Below are 21,542 nucleotides of genomic sequence, written 5' to 3' on the forward strand. Positions count from 1 at the left end.
AAAAGACTCGGAGGGTAATGCAGGGAGAAAGAGAGGATGGTGGTTTGATAAAGTTTACTGGCAAATATAGACTCAGGGACGCGGGTGGCGCTGTGGGTTAAACCACAGAGCCTAGGGCTTGCTGATCAGAAGGTTGGCGGTTCAAATCCCCATGACGGGGTGAGCTCCCGTTGCTCATTCCCAGCTCCTGCCCACCTAGCAGTTCGAAAGCACGTCAAAGTGCAAGTAGATAAATAGGGACCGCTCCAGCGGGAAGGTGAACGGGGTTTCCGTGCGCTGCTCTGGTTCGCCAGAAGCGGCTTTGTCATGCTGGCCATATGACCCGGAAGCTGTATGCTGGCTCCCTCGGCCAATAAAGTGAGATGAGTGCCGCAACCCCAGAGTCGCACACGACTGGACCTAATGGTCAGGGGTCCCTTTACCTTTATATTGATTATTGCTTTCATTTTATGGATCAATGGTCTCATTAGATAGTAAAATCCATTCTAAATTGCTGTTTTAGGGGTTGTTTTTAAAAGTCGGGAACGGATTAATCCGTTTTGCATTACTCTCTATGGGAAAGCGCGCCTTGGTTTTGGAACGCTTTGGTCTTGCTTTTTTGTAATGTCTTCAGCTGCTGAAATGAATTATATTCTATAATATTCTGCATCAGACTTCTATCGTGTTGCCTCCTTCACCTGCTTCATGGCTGCGTAACAAAGGAGTGCTTGTGAAGTGTTTCGAACACAGTGCTGTATAACTATTAACCCTACCCAGAAGAGCCCCTGTGGAAGGTGCAAAGAGGCCCTGGCAGTTATAAGCCCGAATCTGTAGGAAATAAATTGTGGTAATTAGAGTGCTTGGTGGGTGTGGACATCCATGCCAAAACAGGACAGCCAACAGCTGTGGCTCACCCATCCCATTTAAATTTTTATTTTTATTTTTTTAAAGCTCCCATTGGTTTGACAGCATGAAATGGCTGTGTAAAGAGAGATTTGAACCGCCACCCCCTAAGGAGTCTGCAGGTGTCTTTTTTCCAAACAGGTGGGTTTCAAGGCTTGGCTGACGCTGGAATCCATGTTCTTTGTTGAAAGATGTGGCATGCGGTCCGTGTATCTCTCTCGACTGCAGTTTCCAGGCGTGACATCTTTCATCCTAATCATCACACCCGAGGAGGGGAAGAACATGTGGCGGCCAGACCCATTTTCTGCCCAAGGAGAAGCCCGCACCTCTTGGCTATCCATTTCCAGGTAAAGGCTGCACACTTTCCACTCGTTCTCGTTCGGTATCCAAAGCAGCAGAGGCAGGTGACAAATTTGATGCGCACCAACAAGGTGCTCGTTGGACTCATTCACACTTTCTTCTTCTCCTTCTTTGGCGATCCCTCGTAGCCGAGTAAGATTGTCTTCCATAAACACGGTTTTAACAATGAGTCCGTAAGTGCAGGCCAATTCTGGATCCACATGTCCTTCCACAGTGGGGACATTGGTTTCTGGATAGAAGTTGATCACAATATGGATTTGCCAAGCGTGCCTTCCTCTTAGCACGTTTCTCCCTTGCGTCCTGAGTTCGAGTGTCTTCAAAGCCCATGACACCTTTGGTAAAGACTGTTCTCCAACTGGAGCGCTCGCAGGCCAGTGTTCCCCAGTTGTCGGTGTTTATACTACATTTTTTTAGATTTGCCTTGAGAGAGTCTTTGAACCTCTTTTGTTGACCGCCAGCATTACGCTTTCTATTTTTAAGTTCGAAATAGAGTAGTTGCTTTGGAAGACGATCATCAGGCGTCCGCACAACATGACCAGTCCAACGAAGTTGATGTTGAAGAATCATTGCTTCAACGCTGGTGAATGTATACCAACACTGGTATACGTTTAAAGCGCTACAATGCCATTTCAAATGTGGCTTGCCCCCCCCCCAAGAATCCTGGGAGCTGTAGTTTGTTAAGGGTGCTCAGCGTTGGTGGTGGGAGACCTCCGTTTCCCTCACAGAGCCACAATTCCCAGACTTCCCTGGAAAGAAGGATTGATTGTTAAACAGCTCTGGAAACTGTGGCTCGTGAAGACAGGGGTCCCCTAAGAACTCTTGCCGCTCTTTTAACAAACTACAACTCCCAGGATTCCTTGGTGGAAGGTAAAGTGGGAACATAGTGCTTTAAACGCATCGTGTGGATGTTTCCTGTTTTATCCAGAGCCCTTCGACTCAGCGCTGTCATTAGCATATGCGCCGCTGGGGTGCAAAGATCTGCCCAGTGCTCCCAAATTTAATTTAGCCCCTAAATTGGCACCAAAAAGGTAACATAATATTTTGATGTAAGAGTTAATTTTGCGTGCACGGCGCCATTGTGAATGACAAGCGCGGCGCATCATTGGTAAATGAGCGCACAAAGTTGAAAGTCCTTTAGTGAAACAGTAGGTATTTTAATGTATTTTAATATTTGTTGGAAGCCGCCCAGAGTGGCTGGGGAGACCCAGCCAGATGGGCCGGGTACAAATAATAAATTATTATTATTATTATATTATACATTTCGGTAATACCTAGGTATATATGTATTTTGTTTTTCTACCTTGATCAAAATTATTTATTATTTCATAACAGGTAGATAGTTAAGAGCTTAGGTGGCTTCAGTGCTGGGCATTGGGCAACCCCCCCAAAAAATTCAGTGCCCAGATGCCCCGCACCCCTAGTACCCTCAGATAAAGACGGCCCTGCTCCGACTGTTCTAAGATTGGGGCACTTATATCAGCCGAGAGGATTTCCACGGCCACAAAGGACGGAAGGCAGGCATTCAGAAGCTTTGCTACCTCCGGTTGTGGAGGGCAGAACGTTGCTAGCCTGGCTCATAGCCACTGATAGCCTCTCCTCCATGAATTTGATCCTCCAAAAGAGGATCTGAAACCAGGTCGGTGGCCTTCGGTGTCTCTTTCCGTGCGATCACAACTTTTGCACCCCTTTTGCGAGAGTTGTGTGATCTCCTTCCTCCTCCGTTCCATGTCATCCTGCATTTGCAGAGGGTTGGACTAGATTTGGCCCCTTTCGAACCCGACAATTCTGTGATCCTGTGATCCTGCTATATTCCCCTCATTTAGCACCCAGATGGAAAGCTCCGTGGCTGCCTCTTCTGGCAAAGTGCTACGGGGTTTCTCTTCCCTCAGCCATCCCACTGTAGGTGGATTAATTAGGAAGTGGCCCCTTTGTTGTTATTCAGTCGTTCAGTCGTGTCCGATTCTTCGTGACCCCATGGACCAGAGCACGCCAGGCACGCCTATCCTTCACTGCCTCCCGCAGTTTGGCCAAACTCATGTTAGTAGCTTCGAGCACACTGTCCAACCATCTCGTCCTCTGTCGTCCCCTTCTCCTTGTGCCCTCCATCCTTCCCAACATCAGGGTCTTTTCCAGGGAGTCTTCTCTTCTCATGAGGTGGCCAAAGTACTGGAGCCTCAACTTCAGGATCTGTCCTTCTAGTGAGCACTCAGGGCCGATTTCCTTGAGAATGGATAGGTTTGATCTTCTTGCAGTCCATGGGACTCTCAAGAGTCTCCTCCAGCACCATAATTCAAAAGCATCAATTTTGGCCCCTAAGCTATATATATATATTTTGGAGGGAGGGAATACTCCCTATAACACACCAGCAATAATAATAATAATAAGAAGAATTAATATGGTATGGTGGAATTTCCCTGGGGAGTTCCCCCTGGGCCTGTCTTCTGTCATTGCAAAACCAGAGCAAAGCTTCAAGGGACGAGAAGCATTTCGCTCATTAATGAAGAGGCTTCCTGGGTCTTTTGCCAGGAAAGTGACATAAAGCCGCTTCCCACTTCTTAGAAAGCTGTAAATGGAAGGAGGCCTTTTATCATGGCTGGTTTATTGTTGGTGCTCTCTCCCTGTCCCTCTCTTCTTCTGTTTGGTGTCTGCCGAGTGAGAAGGGGCTGCACAGTCTATGTGAGCATGGTTTGAATGACACGGCACCCGGCGGGGGGAGGGGAAATGGTGGCAAAAGCTTAATTGCAATAACGTTAAACGAACATGCGTCCTGCTTCCAGCGCGAGGCTGCGGAGAATGGAGTCCGGCACCATCTAGCGGGGTGTGCACGCTCTCTTGTTGTCAAGGCTTTTCAATAAGGTTCTCCAGACATAGGAGAACTGTTTTGTTCTGGGTCAAGCCATTACAGTGGTGCCCCGCTAGACGAAAATAATTCATTCTAAGAGTGTCTTCATAGAGCGAATTTTTCGTCTAGCGAAGCGGCAATGCAGAGCGGAGGTTTTCGCGACGAAATTTTTTTTTTCCCGTCTTGCGAGGCAGCCCCATTGACATTTCTGTCTTGCGGGGCAGCCTTCCGCTAGCAAATGCCGTTCGTCTAGCGAGTTTTTCATCTAGCGAGGCATTCGTCTAGCGGGGCACCACTGTATTCAAAAGACAGGAGTGCCTGGCATGCTCTGGTCCATGGGGTCATGAAGAGTCGGACACGTGTAAACAACAAAGCCATTATTCCAACTAGCTCACTCAAGGGTTACGAACCACATTGGCTGCGGGCGAACTAATGCCAGTGTACTGGAAGAAGCAAAGAACACCGGTGTCAAAGCAACGATTCTTCAACATCAACTTCGTTGGACTGGTCATGTTGTGCGGACGCGTGATCATCGTCTTCCATAGCAGCTACGCTATTCCGAACTTAAATATGGAAAGCGTAATGCTGGTGGTCAACAAAAGAGGTTCAAAGACTCTCTCAAGGCAAATCTTAAAAAAATGTAGTATAAAAACCAGCAACTGGGAAATACTGGCCTGCGAGCGCTCCAGTTGGAGAACAGCCTTGACCAAAGGTGTCATGGGCTTTGAAGACGCTCGAACTCAGGACGCAAGGGGGAAACGCGCTAAGAGGAAGGCACACTTGGCAAACCCTCACCAGGATCAACTCCCGCCCGGAAACCAATGTCTCCACTGTGGAAGGACGTGTGGATCCAGAATTGGCCTCCACAGTCACTGTTAAAACCGTGTTTATGGTAGACAATCTTACTCGGCTACAAGTAATCGAAGAAGAAGAAGAAGAAGAAGAAGAAGAAGAAGAAGAAGAAGAAGAAGAAGAAGCTTTACCTCCAAAGTTGGAGACAGCAATGCTTCTGAAAATCAGTTGCTGGAAACCACAGGAGGGGAGAGATACTCTTGTCTCAGATCCCACTTGCTGGTTTTCCATCGGGGCATCTGGTCTGCCATTGTGAGAACAGGATGCTGGACTAGATGGGCCATTGGCCTGATCCAGCAGGCTCGTCTTATGTTTTTAATCTGATGATTTGATAGGTCCCCCCTGGGTTTTATTTGTGGCAGGGGGTGGGGGTTGTATCCTAGTGCTGGTTTTGACCTACAAAGTCTTAAATGGCTCAGGACTAAAAAGGGTAAAAGAGTATTGGGAAATAATGCATAATGAATTGAAAAAAAAATGTTTTGAAGTACTTTTCAAAAAAAAACCAGAGTCCTTTTTGTTGGGAATAATGCAGACTGAAATTCCCAGGTGTCACAAAAAGTTATTTATGTATGCTACCACTGCGGCCTGTGTTTCGTTAGCCCAAAAATGGAAAACAAGCGAGGTCCCAACGACAGAAGAATGGCAACTTAAGTTGACAGAATATATGCAGCTCGCAGACTTAACATGTGGAATAAGAGAGCAGGAAGAAAATACATTTAGAGAAGTTTTGAAAATGTTTATTGAATATATGGGTGGAAATTGTGTACACCTGAAAACACTGGCAGCATTAAGATAAATTCAACAGTGTAAATAAGTTTAGATGGATGTAATAATTGAATACTGAATGGTTTCTTTCTTGTAAAACAGGCGTAAAGGTAAAGGTAAAGGGACCCCTGACCATTAGGTCCAGTCGTGTCCGACTCTGGGGTTGCGGCGTTCATCTTGCGTTACTGGCCGAGGGAGCCAGCGTACAGCTTCCGGGTCATGTGGCCAGCATGACTAAGCCGCTTCTGGCGATCAGAGCAGCGCACGGAAACGCTGCTTACCTTCCCGCCGGAGTGGTACCTATTTATCTACTTGCACTTTGACATGCTTTCAAACTGCTAGGTGGGCAGGAGCTGGGACCGAGCAACGGGAGCTCACCCCGTTGCGGGGATTCGAAACGCCGACCTTCTGATCAGCAAGCCCTAGGCTCAGTGGTTTAACCCACAGCGCCACCCGCGTCCCTATGCATAGGCATAGGCAAACTCGGCCCTCCAGATGTTTTGGGACTACAACTCCCATCATCACCACTGGTCCTGTTAGCTAGGGATGATGGGAGTTGTAGTCCCAAAACATCTGGAGGGCCGAGTTTGCCTATGCCTGTTGTAAAATATGCAGGGATTTATGTTACGTAAAATGAATCATGGAAAGAGAAGAAAGGAAGTCAATGAGTATTTTAAATTGCTAAACAGAAAATTTAATTTAAAAATTATTTAAAAAGAAAAAAGAAAAAAATGACTCAGGACCACAATACCACAAGGACTCCCTCTCCCCCTACGAACCTACCTAGACTCTGTGTTCACCATTGAGGCCCCTTCTTTTGTGTGCCTCCTCCATGAGAGGTCCGGAGGGGAGGCAACACCAGAACGGGGCCTTTTCTATAGTGGCTCCCTGTTCATGGAATGCTCTCCCCAGGGAGGCTCACCTGGCGCCGTCATTATATATCATTGTTGTTGTTGTTCAGTCATTCAGTTGTGTCCGACTCTTCGTGACCCCATGGACCAGAGCACGCCAGGCACGCCTATCCTCCACTGCCTCCCGCAGTTTGGCCAAACTCATGCCAGTCGCTTCAAGAACACTGTCCAACCATCTCATCCTCTGTCGTCCCCTTCTCCTTGTGCCCTCCATCTTTCCCAACATCAGCGTCTTTTCTACAGAGTCTTCTCTTCTCATGAGGTGGCCAAAGTACTGGAGCCTCAACTTCAGGATCTGTCCTTCTAGTGAGCACTCAGGGCCGATTTCCTTGAGAATGGATAGGTTTGATCTTCTTGCAGTCCATGGGACTCTCCAGAGTCTCCTCCAGCACCATAATTCAAAAGAATCAATTCTTCGGCGATCAGCCTTCTTTATGGTCCAGCTCTCACTTCCATACATCACTACTGGGAAAACCATAGCTTTAACTATACGGACCTTTGTCGGCACGGTGATGTCTTTGCTTTTTAAGATGCTGTCTAGGTTTGTCATTGCTTTCCTCCCAAGAAGCAGGCATCTTCTAATTTTGTGACTGCTGTCACCATCTGCAGTGATCATGGAACCCAAGAAAGTGAAATCTCTCACTGCCTCCATTTCTTCCCCTTCTATTTGCCAGGAGGTGATGGGACCAGTGGCCATGATCTTAGGTTTTTTGATGTTGAGCTTCAGACCATATTTTGCGCTTTCCTCTTTCACCCTCATTAAAAGGTTCTTCAATTCCTCCTCACTTTCTGCCATCAAGGTTGTATCATCAGCATATCTGAGGTTGTTGATATTTTTTTTCGGCAATCTTAATTCCGGTTTGGGATTCATATATCGTTAGGCACCAGGCAAAAACATTCCTCTTCAACCAGGCCTTGGGCTGATTAACATTGTTGTAGACTTAGGATAAATATAAAAATTAACAAATTCTAGGATTGTGATTATTTGGGGTGGGAAGGGAGAAATATAAGAATACTCTGCAGCCTTTTAAATGCGTTTGTGGGAAGGGGGGTTATTGTGTCGTTGTTTCTGTTTTAACTATTAACTTGTGTTTTTACCTTGTGTTTTATCCTGCGAACCGCCCTGAGATCTTGTGAGGAAGGATGGTATAGACGTATAGAAGTCTAATGAATAATAATTATATAAAACAAATTATAATAATAGCCTAGCCTTTGGGATGAAGCATGCTTCGGAAAGAAAGAGAGTATTCTTCAATAGTGCAAATGAAATCTGTATGATTCCACCAACCAACCAACCTTCCCCCCCCCCAAAAAAAAAGACAAACAGATTTTGAAACATATGATTTGTATTTGAAAAGGGCTCTAATGTCTCACCTGCTGATGAATGCACAAAGCCAGTGGGGTCCCTGCGAAGGTGGAGGAGCCATTACTGCAGATGACCTTCCTTGATAAGCATCTTTGGGAATTAATCTGCTTGCAATTGTCTTCTCTGGGGCACCCCCTGCCCCCTCCTCCCACATCTCAGCCCTTGCTCTATATTTCCCAATGGTTCCAGGAAGAAGCAACCTAAGGCAGTAAAAGAGATTAAGATAAGAATGGGTGATGGTGACAGCAGGACTGGCAGAGCCAGCCTGGGGGAATGAAGATGCAGACTTGCCAACAGAAGGATCGGCCATCCTTTGGGATTTGGGGCTTGGGAATCAAAGCTGACCTCAGAGGCAAGAAGGATGGAGAACAGGATTGTGATTTATCGCCTACTCTGAGCTCTCTTTACAACATGTCTTTTGTGCATTATTTGTGATCTCTCTGGTATTTGTGGAGGGTACCGTTTTAAAGCCTTTCCGTTTCCAAATACTTCGCTCATCTCTTCTCTGAAAATAACTTTGCACACCATTTTCAGCCCTGGGTTTAAGCACATTATAGCACAACTATTTCAAACAGATTCTTAAAGCACGTGCCCTTAAAAACACTTCAGATCATCCTATCGGTTTTTTGTTTCTCTTTCGCCTTCCTTGCCTCCCTCACTCGGATGGCCAGATTTGGATGGTTTTTCCACTCCTTTCGAAAAAGCCTTGCAAACTGGGAAATCACATCCACAGCTCAAGTCAATTTTATGCTTGCTGACTTGAGATTATGGTATTGTTAACCATTTCGGTAGCCCAGAATACTTCCATTGGCAACGCAAGCGCCAAAGACACTTGAAGAGAGAGACTGCATGCAAGTGTTGTTGTTTTTTTGTTACTTTTTGAATTTACTGACATGCTCTGCATTTTGTATATTTGCATTTTCAATGTTCTCTCTTTTAATGTTTTGAATGTTTGCAGTAAGCTGCTTTGGACACAACTCCTTCTGGAGAAACAACATTTAAGAAAAGCCAGTCAATCAATCAATCAAGTGTTTATACACTAATGCTAGAATCCTCCGAACCACCATTACTGAAGTGCTTGTTTTTAGAAGATAATAATAATAAAAAAAATTTATTATTTGTACCCCGCCCATCTGGCCGGGTCTCCCCAGCCACTCTGGGCGGCTTCCAACAAATATTAAAATACATTAGAATATCACGGATTAAAAACTTCCCTAAACAGGGCTGCCTTCAGGTATTTTCTAAATGTCAGGTAGTTGTTTATCTCTTTGACCTCTGATGGGAGGGCGTTCCACTGGGCAGGCGCCACTACCGAGAAGGCCCTCCGCCTGGTTCCCTGTAATCTCACTCCTCGCAGGGAGGGAACCACCAGAAGGCCCTCGGAGCTGGACCTCAGTGTCCGGGCTGAACGATGGGTGTGGAGACGATCCTTCAGGTATACAGGACCTGATGGCATTGATCTAGTAGGCACAACAGAAACCACAACACCCAGAACTGGACACCGTATTCCAGGTGTGGCCTGACCAAGGCAGAATAGAGTGGTACTATTACTTCCCTTGATCTGGACACTAGACTTCAGATGATGCAGCCTAGAATAGCGTTAGCCTTTTTTGCATCACACTGTGCCACCTTGCTGCATCCACCATGACAGAGAAGTGCTGCCTCCATCTGCAGCGATTTTGGGTGAGATTTTGCCGATTCTGTGTGAGCAGAGGAAGACAGTCAACATCATGGGTAGGCAAACTAAGGCCTGTATTAAATAGTGGGTGGACATAGCAGACGACACAGTGATTCTTCAAGCAGCTCTGTTTATTCTCAGGCTGGAACAGAACTGAGCTGAAGGGCTCAGCAGCCTGCTTATATAGAACTCAGCTACAAGCAACAGTAACAACTTTCTGTAGTTACCCAATCCCTGAACGTCACTTTCAATCTCTCATTTGCATGTGCAGACCTGAGTGAGAACTGCAGCAGCATGAACTATATACACACACACCCCTAGTGGCCTAGGATGAGAACTTCAGTACATAACAGCCTGGGGACTGGATCCGGCCCAATCAGCTTCTAAATCTGGCCCGCGGATGGTCCTGGAATCAGCGTGTTTTTACATGAGTAGAATGTGTCCTTTGATTGAAAATGCATATCTGGGTTATTTGTGGGGCATAGGGTTTAGTTTATTATTTTTTTTCAAAATATAGTCCGCTCCCCCCCACCCACAAGGTCTGAGGGACGGTGGACTGGCCCCCTGCTAAAAAAGTTTGCTGACCCCTAGTCAAGATGGTCAAGGGTCTGGAAACCAAGCCCTATGAGGAACAGTTGAGGGAGCTGGGTATGTTTAGCCTGGGAAAGAGCAGACTGAGGAGATAGACATCTTCAGATATCTCAAGAGCTGTCACATGGAAGAGGGAACATGCTTGTTTTCTCCTGCTCTGGAGTGTGTCGGACTCGAACCAATGGCTTCAATTTGCAAGAAAGGGGACTAAACATACAGAAAAGCTTTCTGGCAGGAAAAGCTGTTTGCCAGTCTCCCTCAGGAGGTAGTGGACTCTCCTTCCTTGGAGATTTTTAAGCAGAGGTGTTTGGACGGCCATCTGTCCTGGATGCTTTAGCTTTACTGCATGGCAGGGGGTTGTGCTAGATGACCCCTGGGGGTCCCTTCAAACTCTAAGATGCTATGATTCTAGTAACATTTTTTTTAACAAAGGAGGAAACAAACAGGCTCATATCGGTATGTATAAACCATTCCAGTTTTTACACCCTGCTGTTCAAGTATATGATGTGCAAAAGGCTAACCGTGAGTGGTGCTTTATTGATCACATTATTATTTTGCAAGTGCATAATGTGATGCTAACAAGCATATTTTTACAAAGCAGATTTTTAAAAGAGTGTTTTGCATTTATAAAGCAAGGGTGCCCTCTACTGCTGCAGTGGTGTTTTACTAAAACTCCCCTTTTTTCCCCTCAGTCCTGTACCCACTTACAAGGGAGTAAGCTCTGTTGAACTCAGCGAGACTTACTTCTGAGTAGGCATGTAGAGGGCTGCGTTGTCCATTTTTCGAAAGGAGGGGGGCACTCCAAGGAATAAATCCCTTATTCATAAAAACGTGGAATTAACACAATGCCTTATTTGTATCTTAGATCCTCTGTGCTAGCAAGGGACCTGAAACTGTCTCTTAAAATCATGTGTATTTCATAACAGCAACTGAATTATGAGAGATCATAAATATGAAATAATAATGAAATGTATTTTTAAAAATTTTTAATGGAATTTTAATGTGATGCTGTGATTACCTTTTAAACAAAAAAAATTCACTGATACTTAATGTGAGAAACTGAATTTTTTTTCATTGTGGATTTTAATTACGTGCTGCTATCTTTTCGTTTTTGGTTTTATACTTGTAAACCCCTTTGAGTTAAGAGCTGACAGGGGCGGGGTCTTCAAGGCCACTGTCCAATAAGAAGCGTCCTTCCAAGAAGCCCTAGCAAGGCGGGAGCTTTGTTTATTCCCCGCCGGCTGATAGGGCGCCGGCAAAGGAGCGGTAGAAAAAAGGACCAATCCCCGTTCTCGGCTCCGGCGCGAGCTCTCTCTTTCGAAACCGTTGGCGGCCGGCGGCGGTTTGTTTGTTTTTGCAGCAGAGAGGATGGCGCGAGTCCGCGCAGCTGAGGTGAGGAGAGGTTGTATCCTAGCAACGAAGGAGAGCGGGAGGGGAACTGCCAATCCTGCGCCGTTTTCTGTGTTTTGGGCGGGAAAAAGGCGCTTTGCCCCCACTCGTTCTCCTGTGACGGACTGAGCGCGGGGCGAATGGGATCCCTTTCTTCTCAGCCTCTCCCCGCCTCCCCTTGCCAATCTCGTTTTTCCACGCCGACCGCTTTAAGGGTGCTTCTGAGCACGTGCAGACTGAATTCCCCTCACATTGGAGATTAAGGGGAGGAGGGAAAGGGGACAGAAGGCAAAAATTGTTGAGTGTTAATGCGCCCCTCACAGGCTTGTGGGACCTATTTATTTATTTATAATATTTATTACATTTGCCGGTTGCTTTATATTGTCCAAGGCGACCCAAAGTGATTTGCAAGTAAACAGATAAGCAAAAACCCACCTAAGGGACCTGAAAACCAAGATGGGGATGCATTAAAAGCACCTTACCCACTTTATAAGATTGTAACTCTCAAGACCCACAAATTATTGGCGCTTCTAGGAAAGCAGAAAGCAAGGGGGTGCCAAGGCATGGCCTCCAGGAGGATAGTGGCAAAAAACAACAACCACCCTTTGGAAAAGGGATTTATTTTTGCTTTAACCATTTCTGCGGGAACTGCTATTATTATTAATTGTTATTCTTGTAGCATTTTCTATTGTGCTCTTGGGTAGAATTCTCCAGGGAGGTTTACACGTAAAAGACCAAACCCACAAAAAAAACAATTAAAGCATTTAATATTAAAGTCAGGGTTGGGGTAGTTATATGAAATGCACGATATGCAGCTGCTCAGTTTTATATTTCATTGACACAATCCACTCCATGCCTTCAACACAGATTCATGGCTCGTGCAGGAGGAGTAATCAGGGAAAATACTCAATCCCCCCTAATAATAATAATAATAATAATAATAATAATAAGGCATACAAAGGTGGAAAGTGGGAGACCCAAGGAGCTTTATTACTTTCCTGGCAAGGTGAGGGGAAGTGATCTAGCAAAGGCTGGCAGGATAGCTTATTCCAGTGTTTTTCAACCTTTTTTGGGCAAAGGCACACTTGTTTCATGAAAAAAATCACGAGGCACACCACCATTAGAAAATGTTAAAAAAATTAACTGTGCCTATATTGACTATATATAAAGTAATTCTCTTGAATTTTTCAATTTTTCCCACGGCACACCAGGCAACATCTCGCGGCACACTAGTGTGCCGCGGAACAGTGGTTGAAAAACACTGGCTTATTCCATGGTCTTAACCCCGTCCATTAATTAGCCATAAGCATGTTGAAGAAGTGTGCTATCCGAAGAAGTGTGCATGAACACGAAAGCTCATACCAAGAACAAACTCAGTTGGTCTCTAAGGTGCTACTGGAAAGAATTTTCTATTTTGTTTCGACTATGGCAGACCAACACGGCTACCCACCTATAAGCATGTTGGTTATATATGAGGCTGGATATATCCCACAGCTCTTGCCTTCCCAGCCCTTCGTGGCCTCGTCTCTCTGCTCTTATATCCCATTGCAACCCCACCAATTACATTTGGAGGGTGGCCACTTACACAATGCCAAAAAAAAAGTACGAGGACATACTGTAACATTTGCACATGGCCATTTAAATGTACAGTTGCAACATCTGAAAGTTGACAGTATAATTAAATGGAGAAACTGTAACCTTTTATCCTAGTGAGGGTAAACTGGGTGAGTGACCCAAGGAACCTGTTCGTTCTGCTGTCCAGATGTCCGCAACTTCAAGGCACATGATGATCTTCCTTCTTAGGGTTCTTTATCTTTACCAGGCATGGCCAAACTTGGCCCTCCAGCTGTTTTGTGACTACAGTTCCCATCATCCCTGACCACTGGTCCTGTTAGCTAGGGATGATGGGAGTTGTAGTTCCAAAACAGCTGGAGGGCCATGCCTGCTTTAAACCAAACAGTGCTTCATATTATTATTATTATTATTAAAATTTCTTAATTGCTTTAGCCCAGGGCAACCCAAAGTGACTTACAACCAAGCAGGCAATAAAACCCACAGATACATTAAAAACAATATAGAGGACAGTCCTCTGTAATCTTTCCTCCACTCTCTGACGCCTGAAGATCTCCTGCTCCCTGAAACGGCTCTGCCCATTTCTCCTTGCTGCGCAATGGGCATGGAATTGCCTCACCCACCACCCTGTGATGACACTGTGTCCTTATTTTAAACTTAAATGCTGGAGGACATGTCACTAAATTAAATGTCACAATAAAGGGAGATATGTTTTTTTTAAAAAAAAAGCAATCCTGGTCAAGGCATTTAGAAACACCAACAGCTGGACAGGTTGCAATCCTAATTTTAGTGGATGGCAGCCAGTTATCTGTAGCCTTTCATGATACATTTCCTGCCCAGCCAGAATGAACAGTAGTCACGGAGCAGCTATACAGGTATCAACAATTTAATAGATGTGTGGGAAGGAGAAGTTGATTTGTACCCCGAGGTGTTGTGTGTGCAGTAAGTGGGGCTGATGGCGCAAAATGTTGCAATGCAGGCAAACGAGTTTGACTCATCGGATGAAGAATCCTCGGAGGAAGAACAGGTACCCTTTCAAGTATCCTGGTAGGTCCAAATTTCCTCAGGGGATCCCTTCCAGAATCCCTTTGGAGCAGCTTAGTATTCTAGCCACTAGCCACATTTCATAGCTTTCTTAATATTCTTCATATGGGGTGTTAGGGGAGGGGTAGTTGTGCTCATTCTGGGGCAGTTTGTCCACCTTTGGTCCCCTGTACCCTGCACTCGGCTCTTGCCTGTGGCTCCTGGAAACTTTCAGTATGCGACAGCAGCCACACACCAGGAACAGCTTCGACCAGGTGACGGTAGCCGATGCGTCTCAAACCCACGATGAGTTAGGGACTTCCCCTGCATGCAAAGACAGGCTCTGGCAGATTGGGTGGACGAGACCAAGACTGGGTTTCTGCACATGCTGCAGAGGGAAGTGAGGGGCAGATGGGGTTCATTAATCTGTGAAAGTAGCCCATATAAGAGAAGGAAAACACTGATCCTAAACCTCCGCTGCCTTCCGGAATATCTTCGGGAGAAGAAAAGACTAAGAAGTAAACCCAACACAAATCCGGAGTGGAGCCGCTAAGACAGTTGGATGACTCCTTGTACGCCTCCTTCCAGCAACTCTTGCAGCCAAGCTGGTGACAAACGTTTTGCTCTGTTTTCCTTTGGACCACATCAGTGAGTCTGGGGAGGAGGGGGGGGGTGTCTTGTCTTCTGGGCAGCTGAGGACCTCCATACACACTGCCCAGGCCTGCAGCTCAGAGAGGACACTTCAGTGCTGCTAATGAATTCACCCTGAGGCACACACCATTGTCTCTTGAGATAGACAGATGCCAACAGCAACAAGTTTGTACTATTTGAAACTTTCTGAGCTGTCTTCAAGGGCAGTTCCACAATAACACATTGCAGTAATACAATCAGAACATTGTATGAGGGTAGATGTTCTGTGACTTGACTATTTTTGTCCAAAAGTAGCCGCAGGTGGTGAACTGGCCATAGCTGATAAAAGGCATTCTGTGCTACAGAGGTCACTTGTGCTTTAGAGATAGTGCTGAATCTAGAAGAAACCCCTACACTCTGAACCTGCCTTCTCAAGGGGCATGGATAACCTACCCTGTGATGAGTATGATACAGTATGGCCAGTTTTGAGCACATTCTGCCAAACAAGTTGGTAAGTCATAGCAGCTTTACCATTTTGCATTGAATGCAGGTACCCTGTGTTTATAACCATCCAAAGCATGCCTTACATACATTTCCCCTTTTGGCTGCAGATATTATTTGTAACAGAAAAGAAAGTCAAGAAAACTGCAGTAGTACGCCATCAATTGGTTTAGTGGAAATCAGTTGGTTCCAAGAAAACTCTTAGATCATAATGGGCACTTCCCTTCTTTTAAGCTATTCAGTAGCATAGGCAGTACCCCAGATGTTACCCACAATTCACCTGGGTGGCTGCACAAGGTTCTCCCACTTCCAAAATTATTTCACATTTATTGATCAGCTACAACCTTGTAATTTCCAGATTGTGTTAAACACATCTTCCTATATACCCCTATGTTTTGCAGCTTGAATGTCCCTTCACAGGTCAGGATCATAAATCCTTTCACTGTCTGTAACCATCTGAAGAATCTCTGAGGGCCTTTCCAGACTAGTCTTTTTTATTGTGGGTGTGTTCTGCAACATGTTCTTTGCACAATAATAGTGCACGGGGTGGGTGTGTTATTCTGCTTTAGCTTGTTCTGTGGTGCTTCCTCAATTTGTTGTTGGCATTCATCTGTCTCGGGAGACAATGGAGGAGTGCGCCTTTGAGGGTGAAGTCAAATGGTTGGAGTGTTACAGCACCTGCTGTGGCTGTAGAAACTGATGCAGGAGAGACATGTTTTGTTGCAACTGGGGCAGATGAAGGCACCCGGTTGCACTGCTGCAGATACACCATGGCGTTTCTTCTTGCAGCACTCCTCTCCGCAGTCATTCCTGCTCGTCAACCCGGCTTCCCCAATCCTTCCACATTATTGCACAACAATACTGGGACAAAGATCAACTAAAACGTTTGGGATATAAAACGTAACAGGATTTCAGCAGAATGTTGTGTGATGTGCACTGGCTTGAAATGAAGCAGTGTGACTGCCCCCAGAACTGTTGCAGGCTCAGTGTTGAAAATGGGGTCACATGTAACCATCCTGATTGCATCATGTGCACAGACTATGCATGTGCAATGAAAAGGACATCTAGAGGAGTTGTGAGCTAGATTTTAAACTCTTCTCCTGCTGACGGTGTACCACACCTGTAGTTGTAAAGAGAACTTGCTGATTGCAAATTTAAATGCCATTGTAAAGGTTTTTAACTTTCTTTCTTTCTTTCTGTAGGTTAGCCCTATCACCAACCTATTCCCAATTTCTGGGAATTTGCTCACTACCAGGTATGCAATAACAGCTTAAAAACTTATTTAAAAGCTCATTCATTTGTTGGGGGGGAATCTTAACTTACCCCACCCCACATTAATCTGCCTATGTCACTACATGTGAGGTAAAATGAAATATAACTGAATAAGGTGGTCTGTTGGTGGTAAATAGACTTGTATTTAACAAATACTTGTTATATTTCTAGCAGTACTTGATATGTTCTTTCATGCATCCACACTGCATCATTTTAGGTTGCCGATTCAAAAGTATTAGAAGAAGCCTTCAGAAAGATATAGGTAATTATATATCAGTGCCCTAGGGATCTTTCAGCCTTCCTTCAATGCCCGTTTGCTCCAAGTTTCCCATTTCTTATGCCTTGCAACTGGCATAGGATTCTGGGATAAGCATTTTTGGTTTTCTTAATTTTTCCTTATTCCCTTCTTTGTGTAACATCTTTCCTGATAAAGGGTTCCAGAAGAGACATTTCCTTTTCCCTCTTACGTGAGAGAATAGCTATTAAGATGGCATTTGCCACCTGCAGTTTGTATAACATTAAGAATGATTTAAGATTTTTATTTTAAATGAATTGTTTTTACATTTTAATTTTAGAAAATTACAATTAAAAAAATGATTTAAGCATTTTAAGAATTTAGTGTCTAATTGGGGACACCTTTTTATTGATCATTTAAAAAAAATAGTTAATCAATAAATTATTAAATGTTGCTGCTCTCCTTGGAACATTTATTTTCCTTGTATCCTGAGCCAAGCACTAATTCCACCCTGCCAGAGTATCAAATTCCAGGGCAGTGCTGCAATTTCAGTTGCTAAAATTAGGCGAGCTTTATGCCTAGCACCCATGGTTTGCCTAATAATCAGGTCATGGAACACACAGATTCCTTGTTGTAAAGTCAATTTGAATTGTTTTCTGAGTTAGGATTCACAAGGCGTGTATGGTTTCGTGTAGCATTTTAACAAGGCAAACAGCTTCGTTCCTTTGCAGATGAACTGAAGAGCTACGGGGTACAGGATGTCTTTGTCCTCTGTACCAGAGGAGAGCTTTCAAAGTACCGAGTCCCACACCTCCTAGAAGCATATCAGAGCCAAGGGATTGCTGTGCACCATCACCCTATACCTGATGGAGACACTCCAGACATAGCCAAATGTTGCCTGATTCTAAAGGAACTGAGGAGCTGCCTCGAATGCGACCGGAAAACCTTAATACAGTGAGTTCCAGTGCGCCAGGTCTTTTGTCCTCTCTCCACAAGTAACTATGGTCAAAACCTAAGTTTTCTGCTGACACCACAGTTCAGAAACTTGACTCCCAGCTTCTGCCACTCCCTCGAATGTTGCCACCATTCCAGTGTAGGTGGGACAAAATAAAATGCAGATGTGCCGCATCCTAGAGAATCTTCCTAAATCAAGAAAATCCTACAATCGAATGCTTTAGGGGAAAGTGGGAAAAGAGCAGTGAGCGTGTGAAGTCAGGATGAGAAGGAAGATATGTGCCATTCCCAAGATTTGATTGTAGACTCTTAGTAATCATATTTTATCCTGTCTTTGCTCTAAGAAGCTTAAAGGCAGCATTCAAAAGATTTCCAGCACTTTCCCATGCGGCACCCAGATTCGCTTAGCTTAAAAAAATGGTGCCACGGAGAAGCTTCTGTCCTATGCAACAATAAGGGTTCATTATAAGAAAACCGGAGAGCCCTTATACACAGTCATCGTAGACTAGGACGGGGTTTTTGAAGGGGAGCTCAAGAAACACAGAGCTACACGGAGCCCTGAACAAGCCTATGTCAGGGCACCTTTCCCCAACCTGACACTGATGAATGTCAGATGCCCAAACATTTGAACGGGACCAGGTTTGGGGTGGCTGTGTTAAGGAGTACCTCTCAATATCAGATTGGAAACCTTTTTCTGGAACAAGACAGAGCTGGTTCGTTGTGACTCTTTGATACTACCACAATGTACTTGTTCTGTTTTTGAAAAAAAAAAACCATGCCCAATCCTTTCTCCCCCCCCCCCTTTCAGCTGTTATGGAGGGCTTGGAAGATCCTGTCTCAGTAAGTAAATACTTTTTTTTAAAGCATTACTCGGTTTAATATTGGCATTTTCCTGCATAAATCCATCTGATTGTGAACCTATGTCCTCTAGTATGTCACACAATTTTCTCCACCAGTAGTCTCAGACTCATCTTTGCAGATGTAAAAGGCAGAAGCTATTTCACAGCTGGAGTTGGAGGAATTCTCCATGCCTTCTCTTCCCTAAGTATAACAACAACAACTCTGGAAGAAGAGCATCACTGGCAGAGTGCAATTCCCCCCCCCCCCCCGCAAGTTGTGAGAAGTATTAATCTTTTATTTTTATTATTATCACTGAGGTGCCCATGAAGAGCCAAGATGGGCAATAAAAAGAGGAAAGTGGAACTTCCTTGCAAGACCTGTGTCATGGTGAACAGCATGGGATTGGAGCTGGAAGTCCTTGCTTTAAAGCTCAAAGATGGTTGTGGCACCTGAAATACTCACAGGTGTATTATGGCAGAAGCTTTCATGAACAGTTATTCTCAGCTGGCAGGTTATATACCCATTGGGGACAAAGGTCATGAAATGCAGAAGGTATAATATGATATTTCTGTGCTGCCCTGTTGCTCAGCTGTGACTTCCCTGGGGCTCCTTAAGCAAGCCACTCTCTTAGCTTTAGCCTCAACCAGTGTAATGAATGCTTCACAAGATTCTTGTACCCTGGATGGGTGAGAGAATGTGCTCCGAGCATGTACAGCAGCAATGGAGAACTTACAGCTCTCCAGATGTTGGGACCTCCTCCATTCATTCCTAACAATTTGCCACATCTGGAGAGCCAGATGTTGCTCATGCTTTACATGCAGGGTAATCCCTGGCATATATAATCGGAAGTAATCTCCCCTGAGTTCAGTTGGATTTACTCCCAGGTAAATGCATATAGGATTTGCAGTCTTAAAGATGTTAATGTGAAGTTACGAGGAACCAGGCAGAGGGCGCCTGCCCTGCGGAATGCCCTCCCATCAGATGAAAAGCAGATAAACAACTACAGTACATGACTATTAAAAGACATCTGAAGGCAGCCCTGTATAAGGAAGATTAAAATGTTTGATGTCTCACTGTGTTTTTATATTTTGGATGCTGCCCAGAGTGGCTGGGGCAACCCAGGCAGATGGGTGGGGTACAAATTATAACATCCTCCTCATCACCATCATTACTATTAATATTATTATTCACCCAGGATTTCAAGCCGGTTCTGCCTCCTCACTAAATACTACTCGTTTCCTTAAGCAGAAAATCTCTTGGGTTTTTTCTTTCTTTCTTTCTTTTACAGTAGCAGCTTGTCTCCTGCTTCAGATATCTGACAAAATAGGCCCACAGCAGGCCATAGACAGCCTGCGAGACTTGAGAGGTTCAGGAGCTATACAAACCATAAAGGTACCGGTATGAGGGAAGGCCATGATGGGCCTTGCTTGGTAGTGGGAGGACAAGTTAAAGGGCAACAGCTGACTGAAGGCAAGTGTTTTGTTTGGGACTGAAAATCTCTCCTGGCTTTCTAAGAGTTAAAGCAGGATCTCGTGCTGCTGGTGACAGTATCCATAATTCACCATCTCTGCTCTTGACCACAAGGCTATACCAGAATCCTGCATTTCCCTTACAGAAAACCGCTCAGATACGTGCTTTCTAGGCATGAGACAAGCGAAAGTGTGGATAAGCCCTGAATATTTACAGAGCATTATTATTACTGGATGGAATTCAACATTGTGCTCTTCCAGTCATTCCATCTGTGCAAGCTTTGCAGCTTGCCAGATGGAACAACCCCCTTTCCTATCCTCCCCATGTGCTGTTCTGTGGGATGTTCTCTGGACCCTCTTGAAGCCAATTTCAGGGGGAGGAGAGGGCAGGAAATCCCTGTTGCACAAGTTGAAGTCCTTGCACCAGGCTTCTGCTGATGGTGCTGGTTTAGTGAATCCTACCCAACATCTCCCCATTGTCCTCTTATTCAGGGAGCTTGCCATTTAATGGACTGCAAAAATCAAGGACATGTAAACAGGAGGATTAGGAGGATCCTGGGCCTGGTCTCTCTAAGCAAGTTCAGCTGGGAGGGAGGAGAAATTGAAAGATACTCTAGGAACCTGCACTTCCAACAGACAATACTTTGTAGAACCTGAGAAAGGAAGGGGGCCTGCTTGACAGATAGCTAAAAGGTGGATTGGTAGGGAGTCAGGAATACTTCCTTTGGGCCTTCAGAAATCTATTCTCACAACCACTTAGCACAACTGTCCTCTGCTCGTTTTCACATCTGTGATTAGAGAACAGATGCTGCAGCTGATCCACCCTGCTTTCCCTTGCAGCAATACAACTACCTGCATGATTTTCAAGAGACTCTGGCTGTCCATCTAGCAACAGAAGGTGCAACAAGATCAGTATCACGATAAACAGGGGCAGTGGAACTGAGCTACTTCCTACATGACCATGCTGCATTGCCTTTGCTTTGTGCATGCAGGTGAAAATGCACCTGTCTCCAACGTCTCATTGGAACTTAGTCAAGTTATCCTGGCACTGTCTCTCTGGCAAGCTGTCTGAGGCAAAACACAACAAATGTAAGCTGTGAGGGTTCTCTATGAGCAATACTGTGATGTTTTCACATCATAAATTCGTGTTTTAAAGGGCACATTTGTCGATGGATTCCTGAAACGTAACATTCTCAATATGTGGTTGAATTCAGAATAAATATGATTAGTTTTAAACCTTCTGTTCATATTTTTAACTCTCCATCCCATGTCTTGTTTTCTGTGCTTTGTTGGGACATGTGTGTTTTTTCTCGGTTCTTGCATCTCTCTGGTTTGTGGGAAGCCCTACAGAAGAAAACAGAATCTGGCATTTTTAAACTTTAGGGTGTGTCAAAAGATTTCCTGCTAAGT

The 21,542-nt window shown here is 44.9% G+C and overlaps 1 protein-coding gene across 3 annotated transcripts; it reads left to right on the top strand.

Annotated features, from left to right (window-relative positions):
* Positions 1 to 11,545: 11,545 nt before the first annotated feature.
* On the top strand, positions 11,546 to 21,157 carry CDKN3 (cyclin dependent kinase inhibitor 3). 3 transcript variants are annotated; one of them, XM_033165547.1, is made up of 8 exons: positions 11,546 to 11,639; positions 14,188 to 14,255; positions 16,565 to 16,617; positions 16,852 to 16,896; positions 17,601 to 17,823; positions 18,632 to 18,663; positions 19,955 to 20,055; positions 20,973 to 21,157. In XM_033165547.1, exons 1-8 carry the CDS (start codon positions 11,616 to 11,618, stop codon positions 21,054 to 21,056), a joined length of 630 nt encoding a protein of 209 aa, XP_033021438.1. In that variant the 5' UTR covers positions 11,546 to 11,615; the 3' UTR covers positions 21,057 to 21,157. The 3 variants fall into 3 exon arrangements, with proteins under 3 accessions (XP_033021438.1, XP_033021351.1, XP_033021520.1); XM_033165460.1 differs by having other exon boundaries at positions 11,549 to 11,639; positions 19,952 to 20,055; XM_033165629.1 differs by having other exon boundaries at positions 11,553 to 11,639; positions 14,188 to 14,235; positions 19,952 to 20,055.
* Positions 21,158 to 21,542: the final 385 nt, after the last annotated feature.

This window comes from Lacerta agilis, chromosome 1 (genome assembly GCF_009819535.1).
Source record: "Lacerta agilis isolate rLacAgi1 chromosome 1, rLacAgi1.pri, whole genome shotgun sequence".
Taxonomy (NCBI): Eukaryota; Metazoa; Chordata; class Lepidosauria; order Squamata; family Lacertidae; genus Lacerta; species Lacerta agilis.